Source organism: Haemaphysalis longicornis, unplaced genomic scaffold (genome assembly GCF_048455015.1).
Source record: "Haemaphysalis longicornis isolate Haplotype H1 unplaced genomic scaffold, Haemaphysalis longicornis Haplotype H1 scaffold_2, whole genome shotgun sequence".
Classification (NCBI taxonomy): domain Eukaryota; kingdom Metazoa; phylum Arthropoda; class Arachnida; order Ixodida; family Ixodidae; genus Haemaphysalis; species Haemaphysalis longicornis.
The window spans coordinates 38,405,226-38,423,781 of record NW_027526295.1 but is presented as its reverse complement, the minus strand read 5'-3'; the positions used below and the strand labels follow the sequence as shown (position 1 = coordinate 38,423,781).

General features: G+C 45.0%; 1 protein-coding gene across 2 annotated transcripts in view; it reads right to left on the bottom strand.

Annotated features, from left to right (window-relative positions):
• LOC144167066 (uncharacterized) overlaps window positions 1-1,049 on the bottom strand; it is a 29,711-nt gene extending 28,662 nt beyond the window's left edge. For both annotated transcript variants that reach the window (XM_077696458.1, XM_077696459.1), the window contains exon 1: window positions 840-1,049. In XM_077696458.1, the coding sequence (XP_077552584.1) occupies window positions 840-956 (117 nt within the window). In that variant the 5' untranslated portion in view covers window positions 957-1,049. The remainder of the gene's footprint in view (window positions 1-839) is intronic.
• Window positions 1,050-18,556: the final 17,507 nt, after the last annotated feature.

Below are 18,556 nucleotides of genomic sequence, written 5' to 3'. Positions count from 1 at the left end.
GTTTCGCGTGTAACGACACTGCGCTCATGCTCATCCCGTGCCGCCTGAAGCTGGATATGTCAATATTGCTTCCTGTGTGCCGGCAGATTTGAACTGAAATAGAGCTTCGTATCAAAGCGATATGCCTCTCCAGTGCAGCGAGGAGTAAATTAACATGCAAGCAGGAAGTTTAAAATTTTGCAACGCTTTCTACTTTAAAAAAATTGGTGTTGGCCGTGACTAAATTCCAAGTTGCGTTTTCTGGCCCAGTTGGAAAATCAGAGTATGTTCGCGGCGATGCAGCAAGTATAATTTCACCGCTAACGCCACACATAGGTTGGGCAAATGGTCAATAGAATGCTCGCACACACTCGTCTTATAGATTTCTGCTCAAACAAAAATCACTGTTTGCTACCTAATATACTAAACTAGACCCATTTTTTTACGTCGCTCTCCATCGATGAGCCACTTGTTGAATAATGAGGTTTTCACTGAGTTCCCTTATGCCGTCACGTTTTCTAGGTTCCCGGGTTACCGTAGCAGCGTTTTATTTTATATCGCGCGGCTTTGCAGATAAAATGTGTACTTTATTCCTCAAAGAACTCATGATACTGGCTCAGTAAGCCAAGCTTCCTCACGTAGTAAATGTTTTACTTTCTGCTATCGTCCCATTGCAAATGACACACTGCCTATAAATTTACGACACCGGTCCCACGAAAACTTCAAACCAGTAAGGAAAAGGGAAGCTTCTGCTTTCTCAAACCAATTCAAACTAGAGAACGAAAGCAATATACTTATGGCGAGTCGTCTAGCATCCTTTGTTAAAAATGGTTTTCGAGGCATTTGTGGCTGACCCTTACCTCGAATCCATCGACAGGAACGTGGAAATAGTCAATAACTGAAATAACAGGTGGTGTTCGCACACAGAAGGATAGCCATGGCACTACGTAACACAGCGCGTTGACAACAAGCATCATTGTTTTTGATAGTTTACAACCTAAGCAGGCTAAAGTCTATACTCGGAAAATTTTTGTATAGGTGGCCACTCTGATGGGACATGAACACGTACTACGTGCACAAACGCTTTGTTACTGCTTTTAAAACAGCTGTGGTATGGACCGGAACCTTGCCATTTTGGCTAAAGGGCGACTTGTACACCTACCCTCTTAATTTACGCTGTTTTTCCTCCCTTTACAGGAAGTAGCTTTTATAAGCAAAAAGCTTTTGGTTGATGCGGAGCTAATGTTCTGCTACGGTGCACGATTGAACCCAGCTCGTGAGACCTCATTATGACGTGTAGACGTTGCTTCAACCAGACACGCAGGTGTGCTCTATTTTCTCGTTTCCTGAAGTTGTATTACAAATCTTTAAAAGAAAGTTCCTATTTTCATCCGAAACAGAACAATACACCGGGACCTGATGTCATACAGAACTTTATATAGGGGCGGTTCTACTGAAACCGGTGCAGACGTTTTAGGGAATCCTTCTGAACTCAAATTTCACAATTATTTCAATATAAAACAGAAAATTCAACAGTATTAATGGGATAACTGCAACGAAAGTCCTTTCCTAAAAGCCACAAAGTGCTGATAACAAATTCCTGCTACAGATTTCCCACTTTGTGCGTTCGTACCTTCCTAATGAAAGTGAAGTACACGAATCCACCTCAAAAACGGCTTTTAAAAGTTTAAATCTCGTGCTACACTTAAGATTCTGTTTCTCGTAGGAAGCTTTCTGGTCCAGTTGCACCAAAATCTCTTATTGCGAGTGTGGCCAGCGCAAAATATAATAGTACTGATTCCGCACTCTCCTAACGTAGGCCGTGAAAATTATATCGACGACGAATCATCGATGCACGCCTCTAATCAAAATGATATCTTCAATAAATTTGCTTTTAAGCAGACGCCGAATTCAATGCCTTGCTTTCTACAAGTGAACGCGCTGAACACTACGTCATGGTCTATTTACCGAGCCAGTTCCCGTGTCACGCTTGGGTATGCCATCGGTTGCTTGCGCCTGGTCTTTCAGATATCTCGTAACAACAATGCACCCAGGGTGATTATCTCCCAAAAACATTCATAAATACCGGAAAAGTGTCCGCACGCCTATTTCTGCTTGATGAGCATCATCTATTGCTCATTGCACAAAATTCAGCGCCGCAAAAATACGGTTTACCAGCACTGTACCAGCACAATACCAGCACTCTAAAGCCCATGTTTACAAAATTTGGTGACTACACAGCACATAACAGAAAAACACACCTATCTCCTATAACTACAGAATTTCAAGCGCGGCTTAGGCCATCCAGAACAGTGAAGCAAACAAAAATTCTCAGAAGTTTTGTAATACCATCACTAACGGCTGCCCGTGCTTCGCAAGAAACAGAGGTACTCTGCTTGTTTTGAGGGGCAGAGGATAAGAAGAAATGAAGTCGCAGATACAAACGCTCCTGTAGCGCCATTTCGCAGTTTTAGGGATGCTCCTACGTTCTTCTACTACGAAAAAAAAGCGACAGATGCAAACGCAATTCGGAAATACTGGCAAACTGGTCGTAGTTTGGGCGTACGGTGAAGCTCGCCTTGTTCACTGCTTTTGTACTCCTACTTGCGCACCTTTATATGTACACATGTCTATGCACACTGTTTTTCTATTTTTGCATTTGGTTTGTATAACCACATATCCCTTACTGAACGACCTGTTAGGCCTTTAGAGTGCTGAAATAAATAAATAAAACAAAATATGACCCGGAACCTAATAGAGAGAAAAGAACTACACCTATATAGACTTTACAAACGCCAATGTGACCGATTTAACAAAACGTACTTATGCCGTAGCAACACTCCGACATGTTAATGAGAGCAACACGACAAGTTTTTCTTAAATTTACACGATCTTCACGCGTGCCCCTGCTGCAACCTCGTGCACATCGTGCACCATTATTTTTAGCGATACCGTGCCTACGAAAAAGGTTGTTTGATTGTATCTTTACAAAACTGATTTTTACTCTCATTTCGTAAAGCATGAAGCATTATTCTCCATCTACTGTTTCTTTTTTGTGTGTACCTTACCCACCCCTCATGTAATGCCCCTTTTCCATGGGGCCTTTGAGGTAACGAAAATAAATAAATAAACAAATATATCTCGAGTGGTGGATCTGTCTATGCGGTAGAAGACTCTCTGCCATGCTCTAAAAAACTACACAGTATTCAGATTTCTTGCTCTTCTTGAAGCATCATCGCTATTATTTCCTCTCTCACTGCTATAGACCGAGGTCTGTATGAACCATAATGCCAAAACTCGTAAGGCCATCATGCTCATGATATCAACATTTCATTCAATAAAACTGAAAATAATGCACCGAAAATAAATTAATAAATTAGGCTCTTTGTGCCCCTATCACTCTTTGAAGAAATAAATTACACGTGCTACTGCTGTATTTCTCCCCCTAAAACCGCACATAAGGGAGGTAGTTGTAACACTAGAAAACAGCGGAAAGACGAGGAGGAAAGAGGTTACAAACAATAGCACTCAAAAACTAGCCACTCCTTTGTCCTCGTCTATCCGCTGTTTTCTAGGGCTAAATTTGCGCACCCAACAAACCCTTCACCAAGCCTTAGTGAGCTATTTTTATCCGAACCTTCCAGTTGGGATCACAAAACCTCGCAGTTCAATGGTTCCAGAAAAACCAACGGTGCAGCGCAGCAATACTGCAGGTACTCATCACAAAAAAAGAAGTTCAACTTAAAGAAGACGTTGGTCGCCATTGTTGCTAGGTGACGAGCGGACACTTCCATTATTCCGAACTGAGCCTGAAAACTTATTACCGCTGCTGTTAACCTCACAAAGCCCAACCATATGTTCAGGCAGATAAAACTTTCAGATACATATGCACATTTCTTAACAGCTAATGTAACTTTGTTTATACCAAAACAGAAATGAAATATCAATCCGGTCAGAAAATATTAAATGTAATAAATTTGACACAGGGGGCTCTTCTCGTACCTCGTTGACTGCTGCAGTCATTTGGCTTTGTGGTGTTCGAAAACGCAGTTGCGTTGCTTGTTCAAGGAGACGGTTGCGTTCCATATCGTGCACACAGCTGTGCTGAGCGTTTTAGCGTGCATATATGCGTTTCCTAGTCACCAAAGCCATGCGTCATCTGTGTTATATCACCACATAAACTTACCTAAAGCATACAAAACCAGCCAAACTGGGATAAACAAGAGCCAAAACGGACCTGCAATGCCTGAAAACCGCGGTGTTTAAAATATTCAACAGAAATAGCCGAAACCGACCTAAAAGGAGAAAATCCGCCAATGCGTAAAAGAATCACTAGCTAAAACTCGGCAAAAGGGCACGAAAATACCTGAAATCCCATTTATATTGCATAAAAAGGTCATCAATAGATTATATGCGCGGTTACATATTGCTAATAGTCAATTATGACAAATCATTGAAAACAAAAAAAAAAAGCGCTAAGGAGATTTGAACCCGGGTAAGATGTTCGCTTCGCAGGAGCGGACACTTTCACTACGAGACCAAGCAGTTCTCAGTGATTAATTTGAGGGCCACATGCACGTGGAAATAGCTTCAAACGTGCCCTTAGATGGCGCCTTGCGTGGCTTGGCTGTGGTGACTAGGAAACGCCTATACACGTTTTAGCGCTTGGTACACAGCCCCTGTATTGAAGTGGCTTATTTGTCACAAGTGGAAGATGCCCAATCCTATCTTTTCGAACGTCATCCTGGGGCTTGGTCGGCGTGACCGTCTTCTTCGCAGAATTGAAAGGCAGACTGGCCAGCTGTGCTCTTGGAGCTTTTTCCTGCGGAGTTCAGGGTTTCTGATAGTTCGGAATGAAGTTCCTCACCTTAGTGGCCGCTCCTCCAAGTGCTGGCTCTGGTGCCTCTAGACACCCCACGCGTTACTCAAACAGATAAATACAGCAGATAGCATGGTATACGGCATACATTTGTAAGCGTGTGTAGCGTAGGGCTTACTGTTGCGGTTGATCGCTGTATTAAAAACGGTACCAAAAGCGATGCCAAAGTTTTACCATCAAGGAAGGCCCACTGTATCAATTATAATACAAGAATATTTGAAGCAACGAAAGCAGTAGGCGGGACACATAAAAACAAAAGGATTGTGTTTTGTCAGGCGTCATTTTCTGAAGACGAAAACAGCCAAATGTAGGACGAAAGAAGGAAATACTGCTTTTTGAGTAAAATGCTGCTGCTGGGTTGCCACCGCGCGAGCTCCAAGGTGCACCCATTTTATTTTGCGAGTTGCCAGCCAACCCCTTACAACACCTCTGTTAGACACTCACACGATACACTTTAATTATGGAATCATAAATGATGCTGTGGGGTTTGGTATTAGATTATTGTGATTTATCTTTACTTTCTTGCTACACAAACACCCCAATAAAATTTGATACTCTGGGCGTTGTGGTGTTAAACAAAACAAGGGCAACGACAAGCCTTTTCACGCGCTGAATAAGAAACTGCCAAGCCCTGTTTTAATTACTTCGGTCAATAGACACGGTGTTTTTCATTTCGTCACCATGACCTAAGAGAATTGTGGCCAGTGAGGTAGTTGGCGCTTTTTAAGTATACCCCGCTTGGTATATTGGCCTGGTGAGTGGGAGGGCGATATACGTTAGGAGCTTTTAAAAACTGCTCATTCTGTAACGTTTTTGCTAACAGCAGAGGAGCCATTCGAGGTTTAGCTATTACGATGCTGTTTACTTTTCTGGGCCGAAACATTTTTTTCGGCATTCCCGACAGCTTCGAATGACAAATCGCAATATAGTCAAAAACAATGTATCTGCCATCTTTTACGTGCAGGCATATATTGACTGTATGATGCATTTTGCTATTGTCTTTCGTTCATGATGTATCAATGGTTTCCCTTTATGAACAATGCACGCCTATAGCTTATCACAGTTTGCTCTTTTGTCAGTTTGAACGCTGCGTGGACGGCTAAAACGTGAATTTCCGCAGCAATGACGCGGTTCATTTTGCGGCTATAAATCTAGTACCGTTTGTTATTTCCTCTCCACATGCATGCTCCGTCGTCCGGTGAACTTGGCAGTAACTACCACATATTTTACCAGTCTTTACAACGGCTATCATGCTAATGACCTCGGAACCACCCCTTTTTGTGGTCGGAATAAAGCCATTTGTAGCTCCAATAAAAAGGGGGTTCACCTGTGTTCGCTATCTTGGACAAAGCAGTTTCCACGCAGATTTTGTTGTGTTCAACTTTGGAAAAACTGATGTTCTTAAAGCCGTCCATTATAATATTGCAGAACGTCCTGGCCAATAAAACTCACCGACTAGAACGTTGAAGAGAGAGCAACAAGGTGGAAAAGCGCGCAGGGTTTTTATCTGTCCGTGTGACAAAGCAGATAAACGGAATAGGACAAAATTAATACATCAAGAAATAACAGAGAGAAAAAGAGTATAAAAAAGAAAGTGTTGACGAGATCCACACAGCCACATCTCTCTGGGCAGTTTTTTCGGTTCAGGGAAGATAGGGAAGAAAATGCTAAACCAAGAAAAACCACAATGGGGTAACGTGCATAGTTGTAACTAGTGGGTGGTAGTTTCTCAGGTCTCTGATACGGCGGACGGGTCACCGGTAGCGTGCGTCAATTTAAATTGTCGGCGGCCGCTTGGCTCGTTCAAGCAACACGATATAAAATAAAGGCAGGACGAGTCCTCCGAAATTACATAGTTCTTGGCAAATAGCCAGTTCAGTAAGGATATAGAAAAAATTGCAGAAACCTAAAAAAACAAGTACGGAATCAAATGCGTATTTAGCTTTAACTAGTGGCCAGATGTTTGTAAAGTCTCAGCCACAGCAAACGTGTCACTTGCCCCCACCTCAATTTAAACAGTACGTGGGCTGTCGTGGGAGTACGATTACCGATACCAGTTTGTTCCTCGGGAGAATCCATTGTCTCCTAACACTCTGCGCAACACAAAAACCACAACGAGCAAACGGTGGTGAAGAGGAAATAAGAATATGCGATGTATTGGAGTTTGGCGCCCCCTTGCAGTCCACGCATGCGTACTATGACGGCGCTTTGGGGTGATTGTGTAGGCATTAGAAATATGGAAGGGTCTGACAGAGATTACAAATCTTAGAAGTAATGAAAGTAGGAACCGACTAAATATTCTGTTCACTGACTGTTGTGTAGTATTATTCACAAAACATAAATGAAATATTTAGCACGTCATCGGACGCGCTATAGATAAGAGATGACCAGTTGCTTCTGCCTTGTCAGACAAGTGGAAGGGAAGACGTGACTTTTGCGCCAAATATCGCTCCACCACTCGAGATGCACGTATTCGTGAAACATTCACTCACCTCGTCGAACTTTCCTTTGAGAACTCGCAAGCAGAAACTATTTAGCAGGCTGCAGCCAATGTCTCATGTACTTATGCAGGTGCATAAAACTCATACCTTAGATCTCGGCATTCCCTTAATTCAGTGATCAAAGGTTGCCGGCGCCTATTATGTGCACAAGCTGTGCTGTATCATAACAAACTTTGTCAGCATTTCTGCATCCGGAAGGTTCTGAGTTCAACAAATGGATAATGATAGATTTGTGATCCTTCGGGCCATTTTATGCATTATTATTCAGTCAAACGAGCTCTTCAAAATGCAAGTATCCGGAGCTCTTTATGTATCTTTTATAGTTTCCCAAGACAACGTCTTAGGGGTGAAGTTTTTAGGGCTGGGGTGTCGGCGCCTCCGGTCGAAGTCGTCGTTTTATGTAGTCACGGTACTAAAACACCGGGAGGATCGTTTTCCCACGCCTTGAGCCAACGTAACGCTCACTAAAAGAACACACCGAGAAGCTCGTTTTCCAAAGCGTCGTGGACAACTTTTATCTCTGTGGGCAAAAATGGGTACTAAAAAAACACTCCGGGACTGGTTTTTCCACTCCTTCCGCTAGACCTCTTGGTGCTTCCAAGACACTAGACAATTACAGCAAAGCTTTATAGCTCTACCCCCCAACAGATTTATCTCTGTGGGTCAAAACGCCAAGTCGCCAAGAATGCAGTTATACACTACATGCGTCGCACGTCCCCAAGCTTCACGTTAGAGTAGATGGCCCTGCATTTATATGCTCCTTCGCCGCACACCAAAGTTGTACTTTTTGCTGTTAACATACAAACATGCGCGTGTATCTGTACATATATGTATATATTGGTATGTGTGCGTGCGTGGGTGCGTGGGCGTCAGGGGAGGGGTTTCGCGTGTTAGTTTTGTATATTTTTCAAGATAGCTTTGTATGCTTACGTAGCGGTATTTGTTTTCCTCAGTACGATCCGGGGTGAAAATTAGCACCAATTGATCGTTTATGATGTTACTCTATACAGATGCTTGCACTATATCTAAGGCTAAAAATACAAATGGACTACTGTTTTCTGAATATTAAGCACATCTTTTAATTTCTTACCCGTCGATACAAACAATCATGTCTTCTCGTTGACGCCACTGTATTTAAAGGCGAAATGGTTATAACCCCTTCACCATACCTTCCGCGTAGCCCTGCCCGGGTTTCATTCTAATCCTCTCATAGTATTGGAAAGACTTTCCAGATGACACCCCTGCGGACTCCATCACTAATCTAGATGACTGGGTCCAACGGTTACTTGACACGGCCAAGAAGCACACAAAAGAAATTGCTCTAACCGAAGAAACCCCAGCCACTGACGCACACCTGCTCCATCTTTGGGATATCCGACAAGGCCTGCTTCGAAGGTGGAAACGGAACAGAACAAACAAGAAACTTCGCGTCCGCATCACTCAAATCACAGCAGAGGCAGATGCGTACGCTAAACAACTTAGCCAACAAAACTGGGCTGAGTTCTGCAACCAACTTCAAGGCACGCTCGGCACCCGCCGCCCCTGGCACTTACTCCGATCGTTATTAGGCAGCAAGGAATCCAAATCCACCACCCAACACCATCTGAAGCGCCTGATACATAATTACCAGGGTACAGAAACCGATTTATTGCGAGAGCTTCAGCAACCGCTTCAAGCACCCATTACCGCTACTACTCTGACACTTCCGTCATACAAGGAAAAACCCAATCCGGACATGGACGCACCTTTTACTATGCCGGAAATCGAAGCAGCCGTTCACCATCTAACCCGCAACACAGCCCCAGGAAAAGACCGGATTCCTAACAAGCTCCTCCGCAACCTTGATTACGTTGCCCTTGAAAAGCTTTTGGACTTTATCAACTCCCGTTGGCAGGCTGGAACCCTCCCCCCACATTGGAAGCACGCCGAAATCACCCTCATACCCAAGCCCAACAAACCACTCATTACAAAGAACCTCCGTCCCATCTCTCTCACTTCATGTGTCGGAAAACTGTTTGAGCACATGGTGCACAACAGACTATCACCCCACATCGAAGAGAACGGGTACTTCCCACATACAATGTACGGCTTCCGCCCCCACTTATCGGCCCAGGACATCCTACTTCAAATTAAAGACGACGTTCTAGACACCCTGAACAATCAGAGCAAAAAATCAATCCTAGCTCTAGATATCAAAGGGGAATTTGATAACGTAACGCATCATGCTATCTTGCAAGGTCTTGCCTCTACCAACTGCGGCGAACGTACATTTTCCTACATCGCTTGCTTTCTGACCAACCGCAAGGCAACGATAGGCATTGGGCATCTCCTTTCCGACCCATTTGCAATGGCGCCCAAGGGAACCCCACAAGGATCCGTCGTTTCACCATTGCTATTCAACTTAGCTATGAAAGATTTGCCGCCGCTCCTCGCAGCAATCCCCAATTTACGTCATGCACTTTACGCTGACGACCTCACGTTGTGGGCCCCCACCGGCTGCACCGGCGCCCAACAAGACGCACTTCAGGAAGCAATACACGTCACTCAAACATACCTCCGAGCTCGTGGACTGGAATGCGCCCCAGAGAAGTCCGCCCTCCTCACGCTCTGTGCCCGCACTTACAAAAAACGAACAGACCCAATCCCCGATCCGGAATTAACGATCAACAACCTCGCAGTACCTACAGTTCCCCACCTTCGTATACTCGGTCTCAACATACCCAAAAATGGAAGCGGCTCTCAAACCTTACCTGAATTAAAACGCACCCTCACACAACTAACGCACCTCCTACGACGCATCGCCCACCGCCGCTACGGCTTTCAGGAGAAGGACACTCTGAGAATAACTCAAGCAATACTGATCAGTCGTCTGAATTACGGCACAACATACCTGGCTCTCAAATCCGTCGAAAAAGAAAAACTCAATACTTTTATCCGCGAAGCCTACAAACTCGCCCTTGGCCTACCCTCCTCAACATCCACGCGCAAGTTGCTCCAACTAGGGGTACACAACACTTTGGAAGAATTGCACAAGGCTCATCGCTGTTCCGAAATCACCCGTCTCAAGCTGACATCTACCGGAAGAGACACCCTTACATGCCTTGGATGCCCGGTACCGCCCAAAGAAGACCAGACCCAACGTGTCCCCCTCCACATCCGTCAACACATTCGTGAAGCTCCCGTGCCGCGAAATATGCACCCCATTTACAACAAAGCACGCCGCAAAGCACGGGTCGGTGCAGTTACAAAGAAGCACGCGGGGAACCCTACGACATGCTACACGGACGCTGCACGCTACACCCGCAAACCCGCTTTCGCAGTCACGGTTATAGACCACCAGGGAACCGAGGTCACAGCCGCCACAATACCCACCACCTCTACAAACGCCGCTGAGGAAATCGCCATCGCCCTAGCAGCCACAACACATAGCGAATACGTTACAGTCATTACGGACTCGCAAGTAGCATGCCGCAACTACCAGCTCGGCCGCATATCACCCTTCGCCCTCAAGATCCTGATTGCCATCCCGCAGCTACCCGACATTCATATCGTTTGGGCCCCTGGACACGAGTCTCTCGACGGAAATGAGGCGGCACACGCTGCTGCCCGCGTACACACCCTCCGGGCCATTTCCGGAGAGAGCCAAGACACGGAGAAGGCCCCCCACACACTGAATGGCTACGCGGACATTCTCGCTCACTTCAGACACGAGCACCAGCAGTTCCCTCCACCCAACTCCCACCTTTCCAGAGCCGAAGCGACCACACTCCGCCGGCTACAGACCAACTCCTTCCCGCACTGTACCCTCCTCCACCCTATCTACCCCACCCAGTATTATAGTACCTGCAACTTTTTCCCCCAACCAGGCACCCGGTACCATCTGGTCTGGAAGTGCCAACAATCCCCATCCCTCACACCCAATCCCCGTCCCACGTACGAGCAGTGGGTGGACCGGCTGTCCAGCTCGGACCTCTCGACCCAGCGCATGCTGATAGAGAGGGCACGAGCAGCCAGCAAGGACCAGGGCATCCCGGACTAGCGGACGCCCCCCAACCGGTGATGCTCTCACCATCCTACACCATTAAGCTCCAAATTATAGATGTTTATCCTCTCTCTCTCTCTATTTCCCGCGTGGTTCAGGGGTATGTGTTGTCTCTATCTCATATTTGATGTATATATTGTCATTGTAGAGAAGCTGATCTGCAAAGCGTGGCTACAATATTCATATGTAAGATATACATCTTCATGGGTAATAAGGCTTTTTCTGAAGCTCAAGCCTCGACCCTACAAGGACACCTGTAGCCCATATATCTTTTACGCAATCGATTGATTGTAGGGTTTAAGGCGCCGACGCATTTCAGGTGAGGAGGCGTGGTATTGGAGGGCTCCGGATTACTTTTGACCACCAGGGGATTAACTTGCGCCGAAATATTGTGCCTAAGGGCGTTTTTTTTGCTTTTCGCCTCCATTCGAAAAGCGGCCGCCCCTGCCAGTTGTCGAACACGCGTTTCATGCTCAGCAGAACAACGCCTTAGCAACTCAGCTACAGTGGCGGGTATCTTTAGTGCAATGAATGGTTCAGGTAGTGGTATCCTGGTTAAAACCGAACATCATGAACAAATGTTTCCATTTTTTCGGGGAATACGGACGTCTTCACAGCACTTCCTGTAGGTTTCAAGCAAAGCTTACCCACCGTAAAGTTTATACGAACAGTCTTTTCGGCAGCGAGTACGCACGTAAATATTTTTTTTAATTCTGTTAACTCGAACTTAGGCTTAAGCACCATCGAAGAAATCATCTTTCTTCTACACTAAAATGCACCCGAAATGTTAGGAAATCGCGTTGCCCGGCTAGTTACAAGGATTAGTTTGAACCAATTATGTGTAACGAAAAAAACAAGCTTTTGTCCTTATTACGCCACCTTAAAAAAAGGACAAAACTGCAGGTATTGCTAGAGGGCGTGTATATGTGGTTGTAATGTTAGAGAGCTGTATTTGATTTCAAAGATTGCAAATGAAATTAATATCTACTGGTCTTGTCAATGAAGTACCATTAATGTTTCTCGCTGGCGAATCAAGTTCCAAGTGTTTTTATGGACGTCGTTCTCCAACAGTACGAAATACAATACAAACCATACAGTATCTCGCAATTGGCGTTTCGAGTCTCTGTGTCCGTTGTGTCCGATTGGAGGCATGGTTGGCCCTATAGTTGTAATATTTAAAAGAGTCGAAAGTTGAGCAAGTTGGTATTGACGCATCTTAAAAATCCAACTGCGCGCAAATAAACGAGGACGTGAACACACTGAAGACACCACAAGCGCAGTGGTGTCTTCAGTGTGTTCACGTCCTCGTTTATTTGCGCGCAGTGGGATTTTTAAGATGTAATATTTACCCGGTACATTTTGTTTTTGCAATTTTCCTTGGGCGACACATATGTCGTTTTTGTATTTTTATTTTTGTAAGGAATGTCTTCGTCACGTTTCAAGATTTTGTAAAATATTCTGTACTCTGACATTTTATGAAGAAGTCGGCTGGAAGCCGGCGAAACACGAGTAATTCAATATCAACCAAGGTACGCAGTGTAGGAGTGGCGGCACTTGATTCGGTGGCTCCGGGAGATCACAGCGAGATTTCCTAGCTTGAGATACAGCAGATGTCTGATTGAGTTTCACTAATTTCACAGGGCGCCCGTTCGCGTGAGATGTTGCTTGGTTTGAATGAACCATACAGTTTGGCAAAAGAACCTAGAACAGAAACTGTCGTTGAAACCGGAAGCCCACATGGAGCTTTTGTGTATTCTGAGAAAATGTTTGGGGGCAAGCGGATAGGGCAAAGTGCTGTGAAATGACCTTGGAGACTCTGGAGTGTTTTTCATTCTTGTTTTTGCCATGCCACTTTCTGGCATTTAAAAGTTATCACAGATATGTGTAAAGAAAAAGTGGGATTAGCTTTTAGCGCGTGTTCTCGCGTTAGCCTGGAGCTTCTTGAAATGATTGGGTAACCACGCGCAAAGCGTAACTAGATAAACTATTCTCATCATCATCGTCGCCGACGTAGTAGTAGTAGTACTAGTAGTAATAATCGTCGTCGTCGTCATCATCATCATCATCATCATCCACTCTACGCCCACTGCCGGGCATAGGCGTCTCCTATCTATCTCCAATTATCCCGGTCCTGTGCTAACTGCGAACAATTTATTCACGCGAACTCCTTGATCTCATCTGCTTATATATTTCTGCCGCCACTGCCACGCTCGCCTTCTCTAGGAATCCACTTTGTTACCCTTAATGACCAATGTTTATCTTGCCTTCGCATACATGCCCTGCTCACACCCTATTCTTCTTCCTAAATTCTACTAATATTTTCTTAACGCGCCTTTGTTCCCTGATCACCTCCGTGCTCTCCTTGTCCCATAACGTTACACCTATCATCTTCTGTTGCATGACTCGCTGAGTTGCCCTCAATATCAGTTGAACCCTCGTAGTGAACCTCTAAGTATATGGCCCGTAGTTGAGTACCGGTAAGATTATTAAACGTTCATTCACTTTCTTCTTAATCAAGGATATGTAGGCTGCCATTCATTACCTCAGAATGCCGGCCAAATGCTCTCCACCCCTTCTTATCCTTCTAATTATCTCTGCCTCGTCGTTGGATCCGAGGTCACAACTTAGCCAAAGTAGACATATTCTCTTACGGCTTCCAGTGCATCGCCACTTATGTCGAACCACTGGGGTCTCCCGAGGCAAATGAGAATTACTTTACTTTTCTGCATAATAATTTTCAGGCCCACGGTTCTACTCTGTTCGCCCAGTGCGGAAAGCATGCTTTGCACTTTGTCCACCCAGTTGCTTAGCAAGGCAACGTCGTCAGCAAATTTTACGATACTGAGGTACTCTCCATTAACCCTTCGGCCCACATTTTCCCAGTCCAATGTTCTGAATACCTCTTGGAAACATACTGTGGATAACATTGGATAGATTGAGTCTCTTTACTGCTCTCCTATGGAGGACAATGGTAGCTGAGGACGCATTGTAGATATCCTGAATATTATCTCTATGGTACCTCATGCAGCTATATTAACTGTATGCTACAAATATATACCTTGGGCGAAAGCAACAAGCGAAAAGGTTTAATACATTGCCACCGAACTCCTCAGTCGTCGTCATCATCGCCGCCGGCCGCTTGCGTTCTTTTTCTGGCCGGCAAAAATAGAGTCATAGCGACGGCCCCGGCGGGCTGTGTATATATTTTTTCGGCTTTCGCTATTGCCCAAACTACCCGTTTGCGGTACTCATTGAGTGGGGGTTTTCGCGTCGCTTGTCGCCATCACTGCATGTGGTTAGCCTTTAAAGCATGCACTGCCTCAAACAAGCTTAATTAGGCAACATACATGCCGACTCGACAAGCCTGGAATTATTCGCCGTTTAAAGCATTCATGTTATGCCATAATGCTTCGCGTGCGTGCTTGAGGACTTAATTTTGGTAGTTAGCTTCGCCTCTAGCTTTGTTTGTATGCTTGGGCAAAACGTATATACGACGCGACGACATCACTTTTCCATCTTTAGCTGTTGCATCTGCGTCACCGGCCAAAGCGCCTAGCAGACAATAATATTATTGATAGGAATACCGGACAGAGCATTAGACAATCTATTTATATATGTATAATTTATTTTCATGTAAAAGTTAAAAACAACAAAGAAAACCGTATCCGCTCTGGAGTATGTAATAATCTATAAATGTATATTAGACGCCCTGCTTTATCTGGAGGCGCGCGGGAAATGCTTTCTTGTTCTAACCCCAACATTGATTTTACACCCTAAGCACTCTTACAATATTTTATTCAAAGTAAAATTTGTTAAGGGCGGCAATTTCGGCAGCAAGACTTCAAACAAACCTCACTTTGCGTACCCACCAAGTCGTTGCCGGCCGTGCAACGTCAAATTCCCTGCCGAACTACACGCTATGGCGGCACGAAAGGAGACATAGAGCGCTTTCGCAGAAATGATCACGTGAACACTAGCCCCAGATTCTACTCTAAATAATAAAGTGAGAAACACCATTACATGGAACAACCAAACGAAGGTACCAGTGGCTGCTTGTGCACAGATGGCGCTGTTGTTGCAATTGCGATGTGGCCAGTGTCCCAGCACTGCTGGAGATTGTCAACTACTTCTTTAGCAACAAATGCCCAATATTGCGCTTTGCGATCTAGGCCACCTGAAGTAGCCTGTTCGAACTCTTAGGGGTACAGAGCATTTTTTACTAAGACAGTCGTCCGTCATTTTAGCCCCGAGCACCGAATCCAATTACTAGTAGACAAGTTGAGGTAATTTAAATAATTATTATATGGAACTGGTTCGAAACAAAAAATTCCGAGAAGTAGAAAGATGTAGACACTGCGAACAGACGTTGCCATGAGCAGTACGCTGGCAAGGACATACCATTCTGCTGTCTCTCCTAGGATAGTATCTACCGGCATCACCCCACGCCCTCTGTGACACTCGCCATGCCGCCTTTAGGGATACAGCACATTCAGTTTAACTATATTTGTTGATTTTTTCTGTTAAGGTAGATACATTATTGCAATATACATATTGATGTGATACAGTGGTGTCAACTGCAACAATGGATGACATATTTGTCCTTGACGGCATTCAGAACCTATTTGTAGGTGCCCAAATTAACAATCATTTTAATTTCTGCCGCATAACTAATCAAATAAAATTACTCTCTCCAGGTAAATAGCTTTTTTGATATCCTTTTGTAGCTATTGAGGCCACACAACACCAGTTTCAATGCTTCGTACGGGATGAACAACATGCTCTCCATAAGGTCGGTTCTTGTTGTTCTAAGTGGAATGGGCGCTGTTTTAAAGACGATAGTCTTTCTTGGGCTACTTAAACCCAGCAATTTTGGTATGTCTGTATGTATGTCGGTATGTCTGTCTGTCTGTACGTCTCTTTGTCTGTGACTCGATTCAGCCCCCCGGCCAAAGTAAAATTGACATTCCGCAATAGTCTTATATACTCACAGCCAATTGTAAACGTCAAACCCCGCTTTATATATTTATACTCGTCAACTTTGTTGAACAAGAACAACACATTACGCAAATATAAGACAGAAAATTAGTACACAAGGAACATTTACAGTGTTCCTTTATTAAAAATTTATGGATGCTTGGTTTTTCGATAACAAATGATATTCTACATCTACTGCAGAAAACCGCCGCCCCCTGGCGGCATATGAAAAATCACGCGGCAGCAGCAACGAAAGGTTCCACTAGCTAGGTTCCACGTTCTGCTGGGAACGCACGTGCAGCACGGCCACACGGTTCTATCAACCTTGAAGCCGGCCGCCTCCATTCACACGCGTCTGCGCCGTACAGCATCGCTGGCATCGAGAGACCCGCCCTGTAGCAGTGGAACGCGGTAAATTCAAATCGCCTTGCTCAAACCTTTAGTGTGTTTACCTTGGGATGATCGCGGCGGTACAGAAACAGCATGAGAGGTGAGCGGGAAAGCAAAAGGGCATATTTCCTTGGCAAATGTCCACAAATACTATCGTCTTTTGACGACATTTGCAACGAAAGGAGCAGATACGCGGCTAATTTTTTTAAAAGGGTGCCCCGGGCGTATGGTTAAAATAGGTGTTTTATACAATACGACATACTTTTTACAACCCGATTCAGTTCCCGTCGACTGCCCTTGTGCTTGTCTGAGTTCGTCGTATTTTTCTCGACAAACATCGGTGCCTCCTGAAGGAATCAAATTTGAAGGATTTCCAGGGTGAGCCCATTTTGCGAAGAAGCTGCGGTTTGTATAATTTCCGAAGATAAGCCAAACATATACCTTAAATATAAAAGGCGGTGCTTCTTACATTTGTACTGGCAAAGTTAGTAAGAAAACGTATCTATTAGTCGCACACTATGAAATTCATGTTCTCCCAAGAAACAACAGATGAGAGCCATTTTTAGTTCACGATGAGGTGTGCGCTTGCGAGTGCGAGTTAGCGTTGTTCCCAAGAAGGAAAATGGTGCTTGATGGTTGAAAAGTATTAGCGTTGTTTAACTGGGTAATATCAAGACCTGCGTAGGGGTGGGCAGCTACCCCATGATGATTGTTCCTTATACTCGGTTTACCAGTGTTTCTTGCTTAACGATAGTTACGCGTATAAAAATGATCAATGATCTTAACTCAGAAAATCTTCTGATGGGCTTTAAGCTTGCGCACGTGCACTACACCGGCACCAATAGAAAGACACAGTATGTCTAGAGCAAAGACAAAAGCAGCTGATGAAGACCGGTACTGTCGCGGATCTACTTCCTCCATACGGCGCTTTGTCTCGCTATCAACCGATGTATATCTGTTCATGCATGCCTTCCCTAGCATCTCTACAAAAACAAATCACCTGTACCGCAACAAGCAACAAAATGGGCTCCATCCTTCCCCAAGAATGCGTATGCCAAGCGAAGCTTTTGTAAACCTTTGCACATGCCGATGTGGGAAGATATGAATTTCCTGGTCGTTTCAGTGGTCTTGATACTTGCGCTCGGCTTCTCTGGCGGCAGGGCTTGACGCGTGTGCTCGCCCTAAAACAATTTCTACCCCCTTTTTTGCGAGCTGCTGAAAACCTAGTCATTACCGCGAACACTTAAGGGGGTCTCATTGTTCACACGGGCGTTATAATCTGTCGTGCTGTACCGATCTTTTTTTGTGATTTTCAATTTAAAAAATACTGAACGCTATGGTGTATGTCTGATTGCCAAGAAAGATTGCGCTTGGATTTTTTGGCGGGAAATTCTGGGTCCTGCCTCGCCTGACGCATGAGCTAGGCGCCTTGGGCGAGGACTGATAGATCCTGCCTGGGCTTTACTTTTACGGCACGCAACTTTTCCTCCTACGATCCTACAGCCACCCGAGGTGGCGCAGCAGCCGCCAGTGTGGTTGGCCCCCAAAAAGAATCCGGACTGCCCTTGCTGCTGTGGCACCATCTTGGATATGCTTGCATGCCTAGAGCACCTGGGCCTTGCGTAGCATCAAAGAATTCCCGCTTTTGCGTCTGACGCGGCCTTTCTTCGCTCAAGAGGCTCCCTAGACAAGAGAAGTATTTTCTAAGAAGCTCGCTCAAAAAGTAGCAAGACCACGAAATGCTTGCTAATTAGCGAAAATTTGTAAAGGCTGCCCTGATGGTCATTTGTT